General features: G+C 43.1%; 1 protein-coding gene across 9 annotated transcripts in view; it reads left to right on the forward strand.

Moving 5' to 3' along the window:
• LOC110520180 (rho GTPase-activating protein 15) overlaps positions 1 to 15,274 on the forward strand; it is a 68,747-nt gene that overhangs the window by 52,807 nt on the left and 666 nt on the right. For all 9 annotated transcript variants that reach the window (XR_016494770.1, XR_016494769.1, XM_090229905.1 and 6 more), the window contains 2 exons: positions 2,265 to 2,399; positions 9,700 to 9,805. Coding sequence is in view for 7 of the 9 variants with exons in the window: in XM_090229905.1 (XP_090086031.1) it covers positions 2,265 to 2,399; positions 9,700 to 9,805 (241 nt within the window). In the remaining 2 variants the exon portion in view is untranslated. The remainder of the gene's footprint in view (positions 1 to 2,264; positions 2,400 to 9,699; positions 9,806 to 15,274) is intronic.

Raw genomic sequence — 15,274 nt, forward strand, 5'->3', positions numbered from 1 at the left:
CTTATCATGAGATACATGAGATATCGTGCACTAGCTGTTGTTTACAAATGTACATAGGTCCCCGCCCCGTGTCTTACCAGAAGCTGTTGTTCTATCCTGCCGATAGTGCATAACCCGTCAGCTGTATGTCATCGTTCAGCCACGAATCAGTGAAACATAAAATATTACAGTTTTTAATGTCCCGTTGGTAGGATATACGTGTTTTCAGTTTATCTAATGTATTTTCCAGCGATTGAACGGCAGATTATCCACTCGTTACCTGATCCTCACAAGGCACCCCGATCTCTTTCCGCAAAATCTCAGTTTCTTTTTCCAGCGAATGACAGGATGAGGGTCTTTTCGGGTGTTTGGAGTATATCCTTCCCGTCTGACTCATTTAAGAAACATTCTTTGTCCAATTCGAGGTGAGTAATCGCTGTTCTGATGTCCAGAAGCTATTTTCGGTTATAAGAGACGGTAGTAGCAACATTATGTACAAAATAAGAAACAAACAATGCAAAAAAAAATAACAAAATTGCACGGTTGGTTAAGAGCAAATTAAACAGCAGCCATCCTCTCTGGCGCCATCTTCAATAATCATGGATGATTCTGGGTAGTTACTGAGTAACTCTACTTAATTATGAATAACTGTAGAGACCTATTGATGTTGAATGAGTAACGGATCACAAGGCATTCTTTGGCAAATAAAAAATGATTGATGAATACCTTAAGAATGGGATCTTTCAGAGTTAAAGGAAGGATAAAGCATCCCTCATGAGAATTCAAGTCAGATCTGGGCCTCCAGTGAAACACGTCTACGTACTTCATCTGAATTATCCAATGTTTCCTGTAAGGGACTCCTGGGGCATTTCTCCAGCAAACCAACAAGAGAACGTTTGTTGTTGTCCAGGCTCTGAGAATAAAGAATAGACTGGTTGACCTTTAGCCTAATTTATCACTCTGGAACGTATTTCTCTGTCTTGAGGTAGCTAGCAACCTTCTTTTTATTTAGAGACACCATTATTTGTTACTGTGCCCTGCAGTCCTAGAGATTAAAGAAGTGGTTTGTGATGCGGGACATTGAGGGGAGAGTGACATCATCAACATTTTGCACATTCCAAGCATTCTGACACGATGACACCATGTGCCTACATTCTGTCCCACACATTCCATTTATCCTGAATGTGCTCCCAACCCCCATAGTTATAGAGAGCCAGTACAGTACAATCTCAAGTGAGAGTGAGTTAAAAACATTGACCATGTAGTAGGCTACTATGTCCTTCAGGACCATAGAACGCAGCAGGTTCAGTTTCCCTGAGTGGGTTTTGTACCAGGATTCAATACAAACAAGGAAACCATGGGCTGATTAGCAATCAGCTCAGATGTGTCAAGTGCACACACTGGAGAGGCTGGCTAATTGAAAGTCTGGACTTTTTTCTAGGGAGTACCTAAAACTGTGCAGAAAAAAAAAAAAATACCCTTCTGGCTTTATGTAATTCTCTATGACTCTGGCTTTCCAACACATTGCCTTTGTTTTTGGTTGGCCTAGGATGGAAGGGAAGATCTAAGATCATCTTGACATGCCAAATACATTACTCTAATTTCAAAGCATGGATAAAATCTCTCTAAGATAATTATCTCTATGAAAATGATTCAGAAGTTCCCATGGCACTATATTTGTATTATCATGTAACAGGGTTGTCTGAAACGAACGATTGCTTATTTCCAGTTTCAACATACAGCATAATGTGACTTAGTGCTGTACCATTCCACTGTCTTCAGACCTCCAGGCCTGTCATCTTGGCTTTGGATCATCCTGCACTCCTCCTGTGGCATATTGAGCCTGGTGCCTCTGAATCACTTCGTCACCTGATGGCCTGTCTCTGTCACTACCAGGGGTTTTCTCTATTCTCAGCCCTATCAGAACTAACTGATTTCAACAGAGGGTATATGTCAGTCTAGAACAGAAACCCAATCCAACACATGTGGCTTCATCAGACCTCTGGGTAGCTGGGAGCCTGTTAGCGAGCTCCGCTGTTAGCAGGTAAACATTAGCATAGTAATTAGCCTTTGCAAATTCTCCCAATTAAAGCTTTGTTGTTCCCTCTCTATTCCCTCTCCTGTTCTTTTTCTCTCTCTCTCTCTCACTCCCTCTTTCTCTTTCTCTCTCACTGCTCCTGTTCCTTCTCTTTCTCTCTTTCTCTGTCTCCCACTCCCACCTCTCTCCGAATCTTCTCCCTCTTCCCCCCTCTCTCTTGCCCCCTCTCTTCCTGGTGTTGTCCCAGAGGAGGAGTTTAATCTGGACGACAGCCAATGGGAGGACATCCACGTCGTCACCGGGGCACTCAAGATGTTTTTCCGGGAGCTGCCAGAGCCCCTGTTTCCCTTCCCATTATTTGAGCTGTTTGTGGAGGCCATCAGTGAGTATACAGCCTAGATGTTTTGCTGTTGTCATCAGCACATTAGTTTGTGTCAGCATATTCGCAAAGCTTGTGCTTGCAGTCAGATTTCAGTCACTTTCATTTTGAGGTCAAGAAGACTGAAAATATGGAATGCAATGAAATTCTCCAGATCCAGATTAATAACGGTTTGTGTCAGAACTGTGTAACGGTTGCTATTCTACCAGTGAAATAGGCAGGCTTGCCTGGGTTTTACATAGTAACTTATGCATCAGGCCCTGTGGTGTGTTAGCATTAATCCTGTTTATACTGTACTCCATGCACTTTTATTTGCCTCTAGAAACGTTGTCCTCAAGGCAGCTCACTTAAACACTAAACGATTTTTCATTCAGAGAGGCTGAGAGAGAGAAAGACCACTGAGGATTGAGCTGTGGTACAGTATGCTAAGTTGATACTCCACTCTCTGCTAAGCAACAGGGGTGAAATCAATAGGCATCTTTCCACATGGTCACTTGGCACATACAGTATGTATGGGCCCAGAGGAGAACAACCTCAGAGTTAGAACTTTAGGTTGCATTTGGAGGCGGTGAATAAACTCTTCAAACATTCAGATAGATCTACACAGTATGTACAGGATTTCTTTCTGTGCTTCCTGTACAATGTACTGTATCGTTGACTCCACTTACACCAGGTAGTCTCAAAAAGGTTGCAGAGTTCTCTGCCTCTCTCGATCTGTCCAGTCAAAAGAGGTCGCTGTCGAACTGTGAGGTGGGTCACCTCTCTCTCGCACCCCTGCAATCCCCTGGTGGTTAGTGGTGGGAATTCCACAGGTCAAAGGTCACGACAGCCAGGGCTGGCAGTCCAGACAGAAGCTAACACAAGATCAGATCTGACACAGTCATGTGTCGACGTACTTCCACTCTACTTCACCACACACACACACACACACCCCACCACACACCCACCACACATTAACCCCCATCATGCCATTGTTCCGGCTCCCACCCTAGCTGCCGTCCTACTGACGCCAGTGTTAACCTTGTGTAAACAATACTGTTAAAGGTTGTGCACTTGTGTTGAAATGCTACCTGGGCCCTGTAACCCCACCTCAGGGTTGGAATACAGGGAGCATCAGCTCTCTCCTGAGCTCCATGGATGAAACATAAGGAAATTATAATGAATAATGCTTTTTCTTCTACCCCTTATTTATTTTTTTATTTGTTCTATATGTGTCATTTGTACAAAAGTGCCTGCTGTTGTCAATGCTGTCCCATCCCATACCCAAATATTCTCTCTGAGACCCTCGAAGCCCCCGGAAACAGATTGCGAAAACAATCCCAAGGTGGTGCTATAATTTGCCAATAAATATTTACATGCTCCAGAATGTAGGCCAGAATCCCCTCTGGCGCTCAAGGTGGTTACATCCAGTTAATCAGATAAGTATGTGCACGGCTGATGAGTCTCAGACAGCGTTTAGACAACTAATTAGCAGTGTAGGAAGCCCTTCATAGCAGGAGGTGTAATTAGGATAACCTGGTACGCCATGCTCCGCTGTAGAGATGAAACGGCCAGGGGTGGAGTCACTACAGATTCGCCACTAAGTGAATGTAGTTGAGCAGCTAAATAGATGCATTAGTGACCATATGGTGACGTACACCATTAATTTATATTGCAAAGATACTGAAAAAAAAAGACTGTGAAGATTTAGCATCAGCACATGGCAATCACCTGCCTCACGTCATTTAAGACGACCTAGTCCTAGTCCAAGATAATGAGCTGGTTGAACTGTCCAGAACATGAGAGCAAGGCCTAATCTGCAGCCAACACATTATTAGTAAACAGTTGTTTGACTTCATGTCCCATTTAGGACCTTGAGACAGGGAGAGAGTCTCCTGGTGATGGAGATGATGGGTCGTCATCATTAGAGTCGCGTTGCCCATTGCTGGCTGGCCCTGTAATGGGGTTGCATTACGGGGAGTTCCTATGGGTCCGTGGCTTGTGTGGACGGGAGGTGAGCTGATTAGGCAGGTTTCAGTACACATCACCAGGTCTCTAATTGAAACCACCGTTCCAAGAGCCAACAGTGTTGCAGCTTACTGGAACCATGGCCAGTGTGCATGTGTTGTTACGAATGGGCAGTGTCGTTACCGGAATCATGGGCCAAGCTCTTTGGTCCCATTGGACAAAAAGACTTACAAGTACTACAACATGATGGAGAGTGTAGCATTGGATGTAGTCCAGTCCATTCACATCATATGAAAGGATTTTCTCAGCCACGGATAATGGAGACATGATATTGTTATCTCCTAAATATCCTAAACACAATGCAAACACTTATCATATCTTCAGTCCGACACCTCCCTTTCTTTCTTTCTTTCTCTGGTCTCCTGTTTCATTTGTTTTCTCTCTACTTTTGTATGAACAGATGCCCCCTCCCCTCCCCTCCCTCCCTCTCAGCCCCGTAGGTTTGATTAGTTGTTCAGTCTGAGGTCCTCAGGTGGTGTCCATGCAGGCCTTGTCTCCCTGTCTCCCTTCCAAGTGAGCTGTTCATTCTTGGAAGGCTGAGAGGAGCAGCTGTGTTTGCAGGCCGTGATCCTGGCACCAACTTACCACGTTCTATTATTCATGTGGGCCTCAGTATCAGAGAGGGGTATCTGGAATCTCCAGCCACCTGTCTCGCAGACAAACGCTCCTTTTTGTTTCGCAAGCAAATCAATGCAAACACTGGTGAATTGAGTTTGATCTCGTTCGAGCACTGCTTCTATAGTTTTGTAGAGGATGGTGGCGGCATTGATAGTGTTGCCGTAAAAGTGTAAATGTTTCGGGGGAGGAGCGGAGTCTTGGGTTGAGAAATTTTTACACTGGTTACAAGAACGAAGATGTTACATGTTCATGGATGAGCGGATGCTATCTGTATGCATGCATGTGTGTGTTTAACTGTTGATATTTACAAAGATTTGAACTCTCTTAAACATAAGTGATTTTCTTAAAATGTTTGGCTGGCATCCTTAAAATTCTTCTGCTGTTAATTCAAAAATGCTAATTAGAAAAAGATGCATATTTTCCCAAGTTGTTTGGTCCTTCTCTATGCCCTCAGTAACCATGGAAATGGAGTCATGTGAGTTAGTAACTGGGCCACGCAGACGAGGAGAGAAGTCTAAATACTGCTCCCTCCGCATCTCCACCAAGCCAGGGACTTTCTCTTCATTAACTAGCTAGCACAGTTTTATACATGGCTCTTATTTATTCACCATACTGACACAGAAACAGAAACACAGCAGAAAAACATTACTGCAGTGAGAATCGAGGGAATCTATTGTGTCTCAGTTGGGGTTGGTTGATTCACCCACTTAAGCAATAACTTTACCAATGTGGGTTCAGTATTTATGATAATACTGTAGATTAGGGAAGACAAAATGCCTGTACATGACAAACGTAAGAGAGAATCACATTTCTCTGTAGTGTTTGGTATCTGTTTGAAATGCGTTTGTGGTTATAATGGTGATATCCTCGCTATCTCCAGGTCATCTTGGGTTACACACCACTTCTCACGCTTCAAAGAGACACATCATTTACATATGAATAATTGCACGTATTTATGATCTGGCGTAGTTTAGTTGATAATCACCATTACAGTAGGAAAGAATAGCATTCTATAGTCTAACTCAAATACAAAGCACACATCACAGAAAGGCAGAGAGCCCAGAGCCCTACAAGTCCTGTAGCATAGAAAGGAGTTGTTTTTATTAGTTTGACATTGTTTGGTTTGTTTCTATTTCTGACTTATTGAGAGCATACAGAGCACTCATCATAATCACAGATGGATTATTAACTTAGGACCTGTGTTCATAATGAGTATTAATTATGTTTGTGTATTTTCTGTAATGGGGAATGTGGTGCAAAGCACTCTCATGAATATGCAATTAAAGATTGAACAAATTAGAAAAAAACTATCTAGAAATTCTGCACTTCTGTGCTACTGTGCTGAGACTTCTTAAATTGGTAGGTAACGTTTCAGTTTGAGAATAATAATTCCTCATAATTAAGTTTTACCTTTGATCAAGATACTTGAAGATACTACCTTTTCATGAAATGGGGGCATTCAATGGTACTTATTAGTTCATTTCTTTTTATAACGCTCTAAAACAAATTTGCATGCAAGTAAGCTGGCCATGCAAATCGTTTGAAATGCAAAAATATCTAGTTTCTATATTTCATCAAGGAGCTTTTCATGTTTAATAAATTACAGACACCATCCTCCAAGACTTTGTTATTCATTAACCAAAAGCACACAATTGGGATCCATTTAAAATCTTAATCACAACCTGCAGGATTATTTGCTTTCTGCTAATATTTGCCTTGACGGGGCTTTAGTGAGCCATGCAGTACACTAAGCCTGGAGATGAGGTTGTACAGCTAGATTTCCTGAAACAAAATGCGTCCCCCCGTTTATAATGGGATTATGTACACAGAGGTTTAGATGCTGAATGTGTATCTAGTCACTGTGTCACCGATTGAAACACTTATCAGAAATCAAAAAGAGAAGAAGAACTTGAGGCTATTGTACAGTAACTGGTTCTCACAGAAATCTCTATGAATATACAGCTATTGACATTCTCAAATGACTAACATTGGGTTTTAAGATTTACATTGCGAATGTTTAATAACTGGGAAAGTAGCTTTGCACAAATGCAAAAATGTCGACAATTCCATAAATCTTATTGTCCCAACTTGATACCTCAAAACAAAACAAATCAAATGTTATTTGTCACATACACAGTTTACAGCAGGTATAAAAGGTGCAGTGAAATGCTTGTAGGCTTACAGACTACAAAAAAAAAGTTTGTATGCATTCGTTTGGCATTTACCTTCTTGTTCCAATCGATACAGATCAGCAATTCTTAAATATTTGTTTGGGATCAAAGGACTATTCCTTGGGTTACACCCCATACACAGTATTGATTTTCATTGGCACAGCCATGTTTGTTTGTGTTGTTGTATACAGACCTGGATGGGGAGTTGTAATGGTCTGTTGTCATAGCAGCTCATAAATCACTCAATCCCCTCTAGGTGCCCAAAAGCTGCCTAATGCTGCAGCCGGGGACTAAAGTTGACATGACTAATGTTCGTTTAGTCTTCTGTGGGGTACGCTCGATCCCTTGAGATGTTTCCCATCATTGAGAGGCTTTACTCCTGTTCATGCCAGATTCATAACCATATTGGATTTGCAAAAAAAGGAAATGGGGTCTTCCAGGAAATGGTATCACACTTAATGTTCTATGCTTGCTATGGATGCCAAAAGTCAGCTCAGTCAATGAAATAATCACAACTTCATTTATACGAAGGCTGAAAATGATCTTCTGGTTTAGAGTAGTTGTGTGAAGAGCAGTATTACCTGTATTCATCTGGCTTCATTGCTCATCCAGTGCCATATTATATGACCCTGTGTGACTTTTGGGTCAGGTTGTATGTTTCAGTGTGTGGTACATTGGAGTGAATCAGCAAATGTAGATGCTATAATCCTAACAGGGCATTTCAGCCTGCTTTAAATTAATGACACTGTCCTCGCCATCTGTCCACAATAGTGAGCTGAGGGGCATCTCCAATATGTCAGCCACCAACGGCAAAGTAATGAATGAATCATGTCCTTTGTGCCAGTAATGTAGACTAGATTAAATATTTTAGGGTGAGGCCTACTATTGATTAGTTGTGTAGCAGCAGGTGCCTCTTATAAACAGTTCTGCATTGTACTTAACAGATATATCGCCTGATCTATTTCAGAGTGGGTCATCTCTAGTCAATTCAGATAATCTCAGTGATAACTTCCAGTCATAGTTAATACTGAGGACAAAAACTAAACAGGAAAACTCTGTTCAGAGTGACAGCCTGTCCACCAGGCAGGGAAAGCTGCCACACATTCCATCCTGCCGGGCCGGCGCAGAGCGTAGCTCAGGCTAGGCTCACCTAGAGCAGAAGGTCAGGGGCCCTACTCTCTCTCCCAGAACGGGTTTGTCCATCTGTGCCCAACTGGCAGGGTTGGCACCCGACGTGGGCATCTGCCACCTGTGCCTGTGCCAGCTCGGTGTACACGCAGACATCTGCTCTGGCCGTGCTCAAGGGGAGCCTCCACGGTACGACAGACAGGGGGCCAAACATTGTCCTCGCCTCGCTCTGCGGCTCTGTCTGCTAACAACCTGGGGTAATGAGAACAAGCAGAGCTGAGTAGACTCCATTAGGCCATTAGTGTTAACCTAACCTGTGGGTTCCTCTGGAGGTCAGAGAAGGATGCTGAGCAGTGAGTACAGGGAGGGTAGAGCAAGCATGAGGTTATTGTCACTTCTTTGCAGGATGTCGATATAAAAAAAACAGGTAGCAGGTTTCAACAGATGGATGGGAGGTGTTGCATGGCCGTAGTGCCACAGTGGGTGGGACAGTTTTTGGACTATAGATGTGTTACTGAGTGTTGCAGTTTCTTGTCATATTTATCAGGGATTGAGGACTGGATTTGTCTTGTTTTATAACAAAAACTTTTTTAGTACTTTTCACTCTCTCCCTCTTCAGCAAATACATCAACACAAACACACACATTCACACGTGTTTCCCCAACTCTTCCTAAATGGAGTAGCAATACAAAAAGCAAACATCTGTTCAGATTAATAACACGCAAAGTTGTTTTGGGGTGGAATTCAGGGTTGGAAAAGGAGCTCGATCCCTGGACTGGTTGTATTGACGTCCCCACCTGGCCTGGCCCCTATGAGGACTAAATCATAGAGGATTTTCTCCCTGGGATTTATCTAACTCATCTGACCATAGTGTTAGGTTTCTATTTGTTTTGATTACAATCAAATAAAGTCTCATTGAAAGACATGCACATTGTTTGAGAGATTTCATTGGTGTATTCCTCTTACAGAACAGTGTGTATCAGGAGAGGAGGTGCGGTCTTAAGAGTGTTACCCATCAGCTAGCACAACATGATGGATGCTACCAATTTATAAGGGTCATAGGTCAGACACAATGTCGCCAAACAGTTTGCCATCTATATAAGGCATTATGGGTAAGGGCCCATCTGACTCCCCATTGGAGACTGGGAGGTTCCCTTGGGATGGCTAATTGGTCAGCCAAGTGTTGTGTTACAGTAACAGAAAGGCTCTAATGGTTTCCAGTAATAACAATAATGACCATCCATTAAAAAGAAAACTAAGTAAAGTCTCACTTACTCTTGAATTGAATGTGAATAATCAGACAAACATCTACACTTGGATAATCAATCTTTATAATGTTGCCACTTAACGATATTCCTCCAAATCTTCCTTCGGAACAGAGACGAAGGCTGGCAAGCAGAAGGTGCAGGTGATAAAGAAGCTAGTACTTCAGCTCCCTAAACCCAACCAGGACACCATGAGAGTACTCTTCAGACACCTGCAGAAGTAAGTTGACAGCCTGTTAATGTCATTGGAGCACAGCCGGAACATGTTGTATTCAATGTCCAGAATTCGGATGGATTGTAGAATGCGGTAGGCGAATGCTATAGTACTACAGTAGTAGTACTACTAACTCATAAACAGTCATTTTTTTCTATTAGCCCAGTGTTTTTTAAAAGTAGAGTGACAACAGAGGGTCAAACGTACAGTAAAGGGTGACGGAGAGGTCACACTAAAACATCAAGCTCTGGAGAAAGTTACGTATGACCCTCCTATCCCCCTTCCCCCCACCCGACCGTGGCATCCCGGCCCCATGTGTGTAGGACGGGGAAATGACCTCAGTGCTGCCTGCGTGTGCAAGTTGCCTGGCCCCAGTCCACTCTGACTGTCCTGGCCAGGCTAAAGGGGCCATATGGCTAAACCCATGTCCCAGGAGAGGTGTTCTATCCCATCTTACCCTTCTCCATATTTACCACCCCACACAGGAGGCCAAATGACTCATTTTAGATTGATGAGCCCCTCCCTAACTGGAACATACCCCTTGGCTACAGCAGAGGACGTGTGTGTGTTTGTCTGTTTGCTTTCGAATGCCAGGTCCCTCAATAAGTCCAAATCCCCCATTCATATCCCCATGCAGAATTGCCTGCAGAGATAACCCCAAAACATCTCTATCTCTTTATCTCTCTCTTTCTTTCTCTCTCTATTTCTGTCTCCCTCCTCTCGCTCTTTCTTTTTCTCTCCTTTCTCTCTATCTTCCTATCTCTACCTCTCGTTCCCCCTCTCTCTTTCAGCAATGACACACCTAGTTCAAGGAATGGTTTCAGCGGCATTTCTATCCTATTTCTCAGTCCTTCTCAGCTCTTCTTTGCAGCTCCTTTATGCAGCTTTGCATAATAGAATATGTTGAATAATATCCTCATAAAAACTATCAATGGACTGAGTGAAGTAATGTTACTGACACATTGTTTTGCTCACACGGTTTCATTGCGCGGGGATTGTGGGGACAGAGTAAATCCCAGGCAGTGCCTCCAAGTCTGCCCCCACCACAAAATGACTTCTCCCTGCCCTCTCACCATGCAAATAATCAAGCCAGAACGTCTCATGTGACAGAATGGCAGGAGAACGGGCCCCTAGGGACCAGATCCAGGACTTTGGCTACCACACCCTTACCTATTGATGTGGTTTAGCTCTAATTCACTTATTTCTCTCTCCCTCTTTCTCGCTCTCTGTCTCGCTCCATACCGCGTTCACTTCCAGTTCCACTCTTTATTTCTCATAGGCTAGATGCGTTTGCCTAATCTAAATTTCACACCAGACCACAGTAAATTGGGATCATGTGTGATTTTTTTACATTTATTATTTGCCTTTTTTCCCCCAAAGAAAAGAGCATAGCAGCATTGGAGGGCGCACAGGCACAGTGTATAAAACATTCTCTGAGATTGCCAGAGAGCAAAAAGAGGGGGAACACAGAGAAAATCTTATAAAGACAATTAGAGGTAAAGAATGAGAGTACAAAGTTTACGCTGACAAACGCTTATCAGTGGTGCATGTTGCCTTATCGAGGATATCAAATGAGATTACAGAGTGTGTGAATGTGTCCCTGCCTCCCATATTAAACAACTTTTATTCCAGAAGGAAGAGTGGTTTATGATCCCAGGCTTCACTGAGCGGTTTTATTTCGGTCCTGGCTGGGTTGTCTGTGCCTTCAGTAATGTAGGAGTCTATGAAGTTTTCTGACTGCTTTGTTGTGGCTTCATTCTCTGCCTGTGTGGAACCAGTGTTCCTTTTTCCCCGATCCATAGGGTCTGGCTTCAATATCGAGCTGTGTACTTGCATTGTGATGATGTGGTCAAGGAAACCAGATTCTCTGAAGTGTACCTTCACTTAGCCATTCTATTTATTCTCCTTTTTGTAAGTGTTTTTGTCACTGCTGTTCATGGTACAATTTACCACAAGGGCTTTAAAAAAATCCATGGGCTTTCAATTCCTGCTGACCTTACTACAGAGTGGAAAACAAACCTCAATAGGTGTGATAGGTAGCCTCAGCCGAGGCTAGGAGAGGAATCAAAATCAATGGGTGCTGCTGAACTAGAATGGATGACATACTGTAGGTCTGTCTAGGACAGCTCTTATGATTGGCTCTCAACTGCCATGATCCAATGCAGTGTTGTTTAACCATAGTGCACCAAGAAGATGCTCGCTGCTTGGAAACTTTTCAACACTTCAACTCAAATGTTTGATCCCATGGGGTATTTTTAGTTCAGATCAAATGGGGCGCTGTCTGTTCACTTTACGAGACTGACACTTATAGTTTCAACCTTCGAGCTTTAGACCACCCCCCCATCCCCTCTCCTCCTTGTCCCCACCTCCTCCGGCTCCCTGCCCCTTCCTCTCTCTCTCTTCCCATCCCCACCTCAATTTATTATCTGTCCCATGATCCTGAAGGAGTCAGTGATCCTGACCCAATTAGGAGGAGCCTTCCAGGCGAGGAGGAGGGGAGGAGGAGGAGGAGGAGGTGGAGAAGAAGGAGGGGACCCCATCATGGTCCAGCTCTCATTTTCTGTCATGCCCCGCCTGGAGAAACTAGATGCTAATTAATTACCATTGGCATCTTGGGCCGTGCACGTCAGCTCATGTAGGAGACATCAATGATTCGTCAGATCAAATCACGAGTCCCCTCAGGTCAGCTCTCTGGGTAGGGTAGGATGGACATTGCTGATATGAGATGTGTATGCCACCATGGCTTTTTGGAAACACTGTGCCAGGGTGTTGGTGACTAGTCATTACTTGCAAGTTTGGGTGTGAAGTATTTGAAGTGTGATTTTGTTTCCTGTAAGTATAGCTAGTGTTAGAGGTTGTAGCCGTTGTAGTCAGAGGAAGAGGAGATGAGGAATAGCTAGTCTACACAAAGTTATACCAGTCTCCATTGTGCCGAGGCAGAATGATCCTGAGAACTAAGGTGATGTATTCCTTCTGTGAATATACAGTGGAATTACTTTAATAATTGAGTCGCCTTATTTGAGATCATTAGTGAACCATTAGGCATGGTAATCCAGACCCTTAGATCATCGCAGTGTTCTAATTAAGTTAAAACGCTGATGGTCAGACAGGCAGAGAACAGTGATGTACTGTACACAGGCACAGGGCTGAGGTTAATTGCAGACATAAATAGGAAATTATAGCGTGTACACATTTTAATCAGGTTTCACTCCAAGACACACTCCAAGACACTTAGTCACATGGACACACAATACATGCAAAGACACAGACCTACAGTAATGGCAAGTGCATGGATAGAAACTCTATTCATTAATCTATTCAACAACTGCATTTCAAAAGTCTAAAATAAAATAAAAAGCACTTGCACATCATATTGTCCACCTCAAGTACGTGCGTTCAGTAAACTTTGTTTTTCCCAGTCATCCCCTAAAATATATATTTGACCAGAATCTTACAGCACATGCACGCGGTGACAGTAAATCTCTAATTCTGCTTTGCTAGCACCGATAAATAGGTGGCAGTGAATTTCACTTCCTGCAATTACACTCCCACCTGTGAACGTAAGTGCTCTCGTCTGGAATCAATTATGGCACTCTTTTCACAATATAGCTCCTTCCAAGACATCAGTGTTCTGTGCCTTACTAGCATTATGGCACAGGGGAGACACTGTTCAGTACTAGCTACATTGGTATTGCTAAAGCTAGCACTCTGAACATTATTAATATACATAAATTACCACAGCACATTGATACAGATTCGCTCTGACACCGTAGTATGATAGCATATTTTATGGAAAATAAAAAAATTTGGCTTAAAGTGAGATGAGGATAATTATTCATAATGATTGTGTCAGGTTGGATCATCATCATGCCTTTCTCTTAGTAATGAGCTTGAGAAATATGCATGGCATGAACACGCTGGGTCGATATTATAACGACATGTGGCAGAGCAAGATGTTGACCATCCCACATGATTAACGATTTAGAGGCATATTTCCATTGGTGAGAGATACAGCCTGATCGTGACCTTTCCAGGCACGTGTTTTATTGACATATACTGTAGCACTCAACTGTTTAGACAGACTATCCCGAATGTGAATGTCAGTCCATCTTAGATGTCTATCCTGATTGAGCTCTTGCATACCTGTACATCGGCTAGATGTTATGTTAACTTAACTATTATAGTAGTTGTCACAAAGAATACGAACTCCATACTTTGGGGAAAAAGGGAAAGAAATCAAATTGAACTGTTCTAGTGTGTTTTCTTACTATACATGTGCACTACATTTAGGCAATGGAAAAAATATTCAGACTGTTGTTTTATTTTGCTTTCTGTTTTATGACATGTAAGCCATAGATAACATCACTTAGGGCTTTCCAAAAGACCAGCTTCAGGCGCTGCAGTGCCTAATCCTGGCACCCTGACAATACCTTTGGATGCAATTATCTGCTGAGAGGCCCTGTGTGAATCTGTTTTGGGCAAGGAGGGACCCCATCCCACCTCAGAACGCTCCGTCAAGATCCCACTGACAGCTTGGAGATGCGCCCCACGCCACAGCCCTTCCATCCCGTTCCAGGCCTCACTCCATAATGGGCCCAGAGGCCTGTGGGCGGCAGCCTCCTCCACAGAGGGAGTAGAGACTGGAGCGGAGTGGGTCCCCCTGCCTGGGCCTGCCTTGGTCTTTGTCCCACAGCCAAGCCTCAGCTCAGGAAGAATACTTCTCAAAAAGCCTCCCTGTATCACGTTCTCTGTGCTTTCTCCAGAAAGTACAACCACTGAGTCCTCATATACACCATGCATAGCATACTGCTCATGTCAAGGTAATGGAATATACAGTATATCTAATGGATTATGGCCAAGGAAGAAGGCGAGGCAATCTGTACAGTGAAACAAAAGCAGGTCACTGCAGATTGTACAGTAGAGAATATCATCTACAGTTTCCTCATTGCGGCATAGAATCGTACAGCATGTACGTAATGTACAAGAGTTGCATGTGCTTCTTAATTTCCTGCCCCTGTTTTATCCAGTCCCCAAACCTTCTCCAGACCTCCTCTCTACACTGAAACTCCATCCAGATTTATTTTGTGACTTTCCCTATTCAGATACATTAGAGTCAATAGATGTTCCGCAGTTGACTGCCGGTGCTGAATGTGTGGCATGAAGTGAAAGTACACATCTTTGGATCTTTGAGTACACAAAGCTGGGTGCACAAATGATATACAGAGTTACCAATACTGAAATAAGATATGTTTTCAACAGGGGCCATTGAATGGTAAAAATCAGCCTTGCTAACAAATCTACTGAATGTGTGCAGAAATGATCCAACATTTTCCGGTAGCAATGAGATGTCTGTTTTTGTGATGATCATTGATGTTGACTTGAAAAGCCTTGTTTCGTGACTCATGAGTTAATATCCCATTGTTTCAATCTCAACCATCTAAATCAAAGCTCTCTCTTATTTTCCCAGATCATTTA

This window comes from Oncorhynchus mykiss, chromosome 3 (assembly GCF_057628025.1).
Source record: "Oncorhynchus mykiss isolate SJ-2025 chromosome 3, ASM5762802v1, whole genome shotgun sequence".
NCBI classification, from domain to species: Eukaryota; Metazoa; Chordata; class Actinopteri; order Salmoniformes; family Salmonidae; genus Oncorhynchus; species Oncorhynchus mykiss.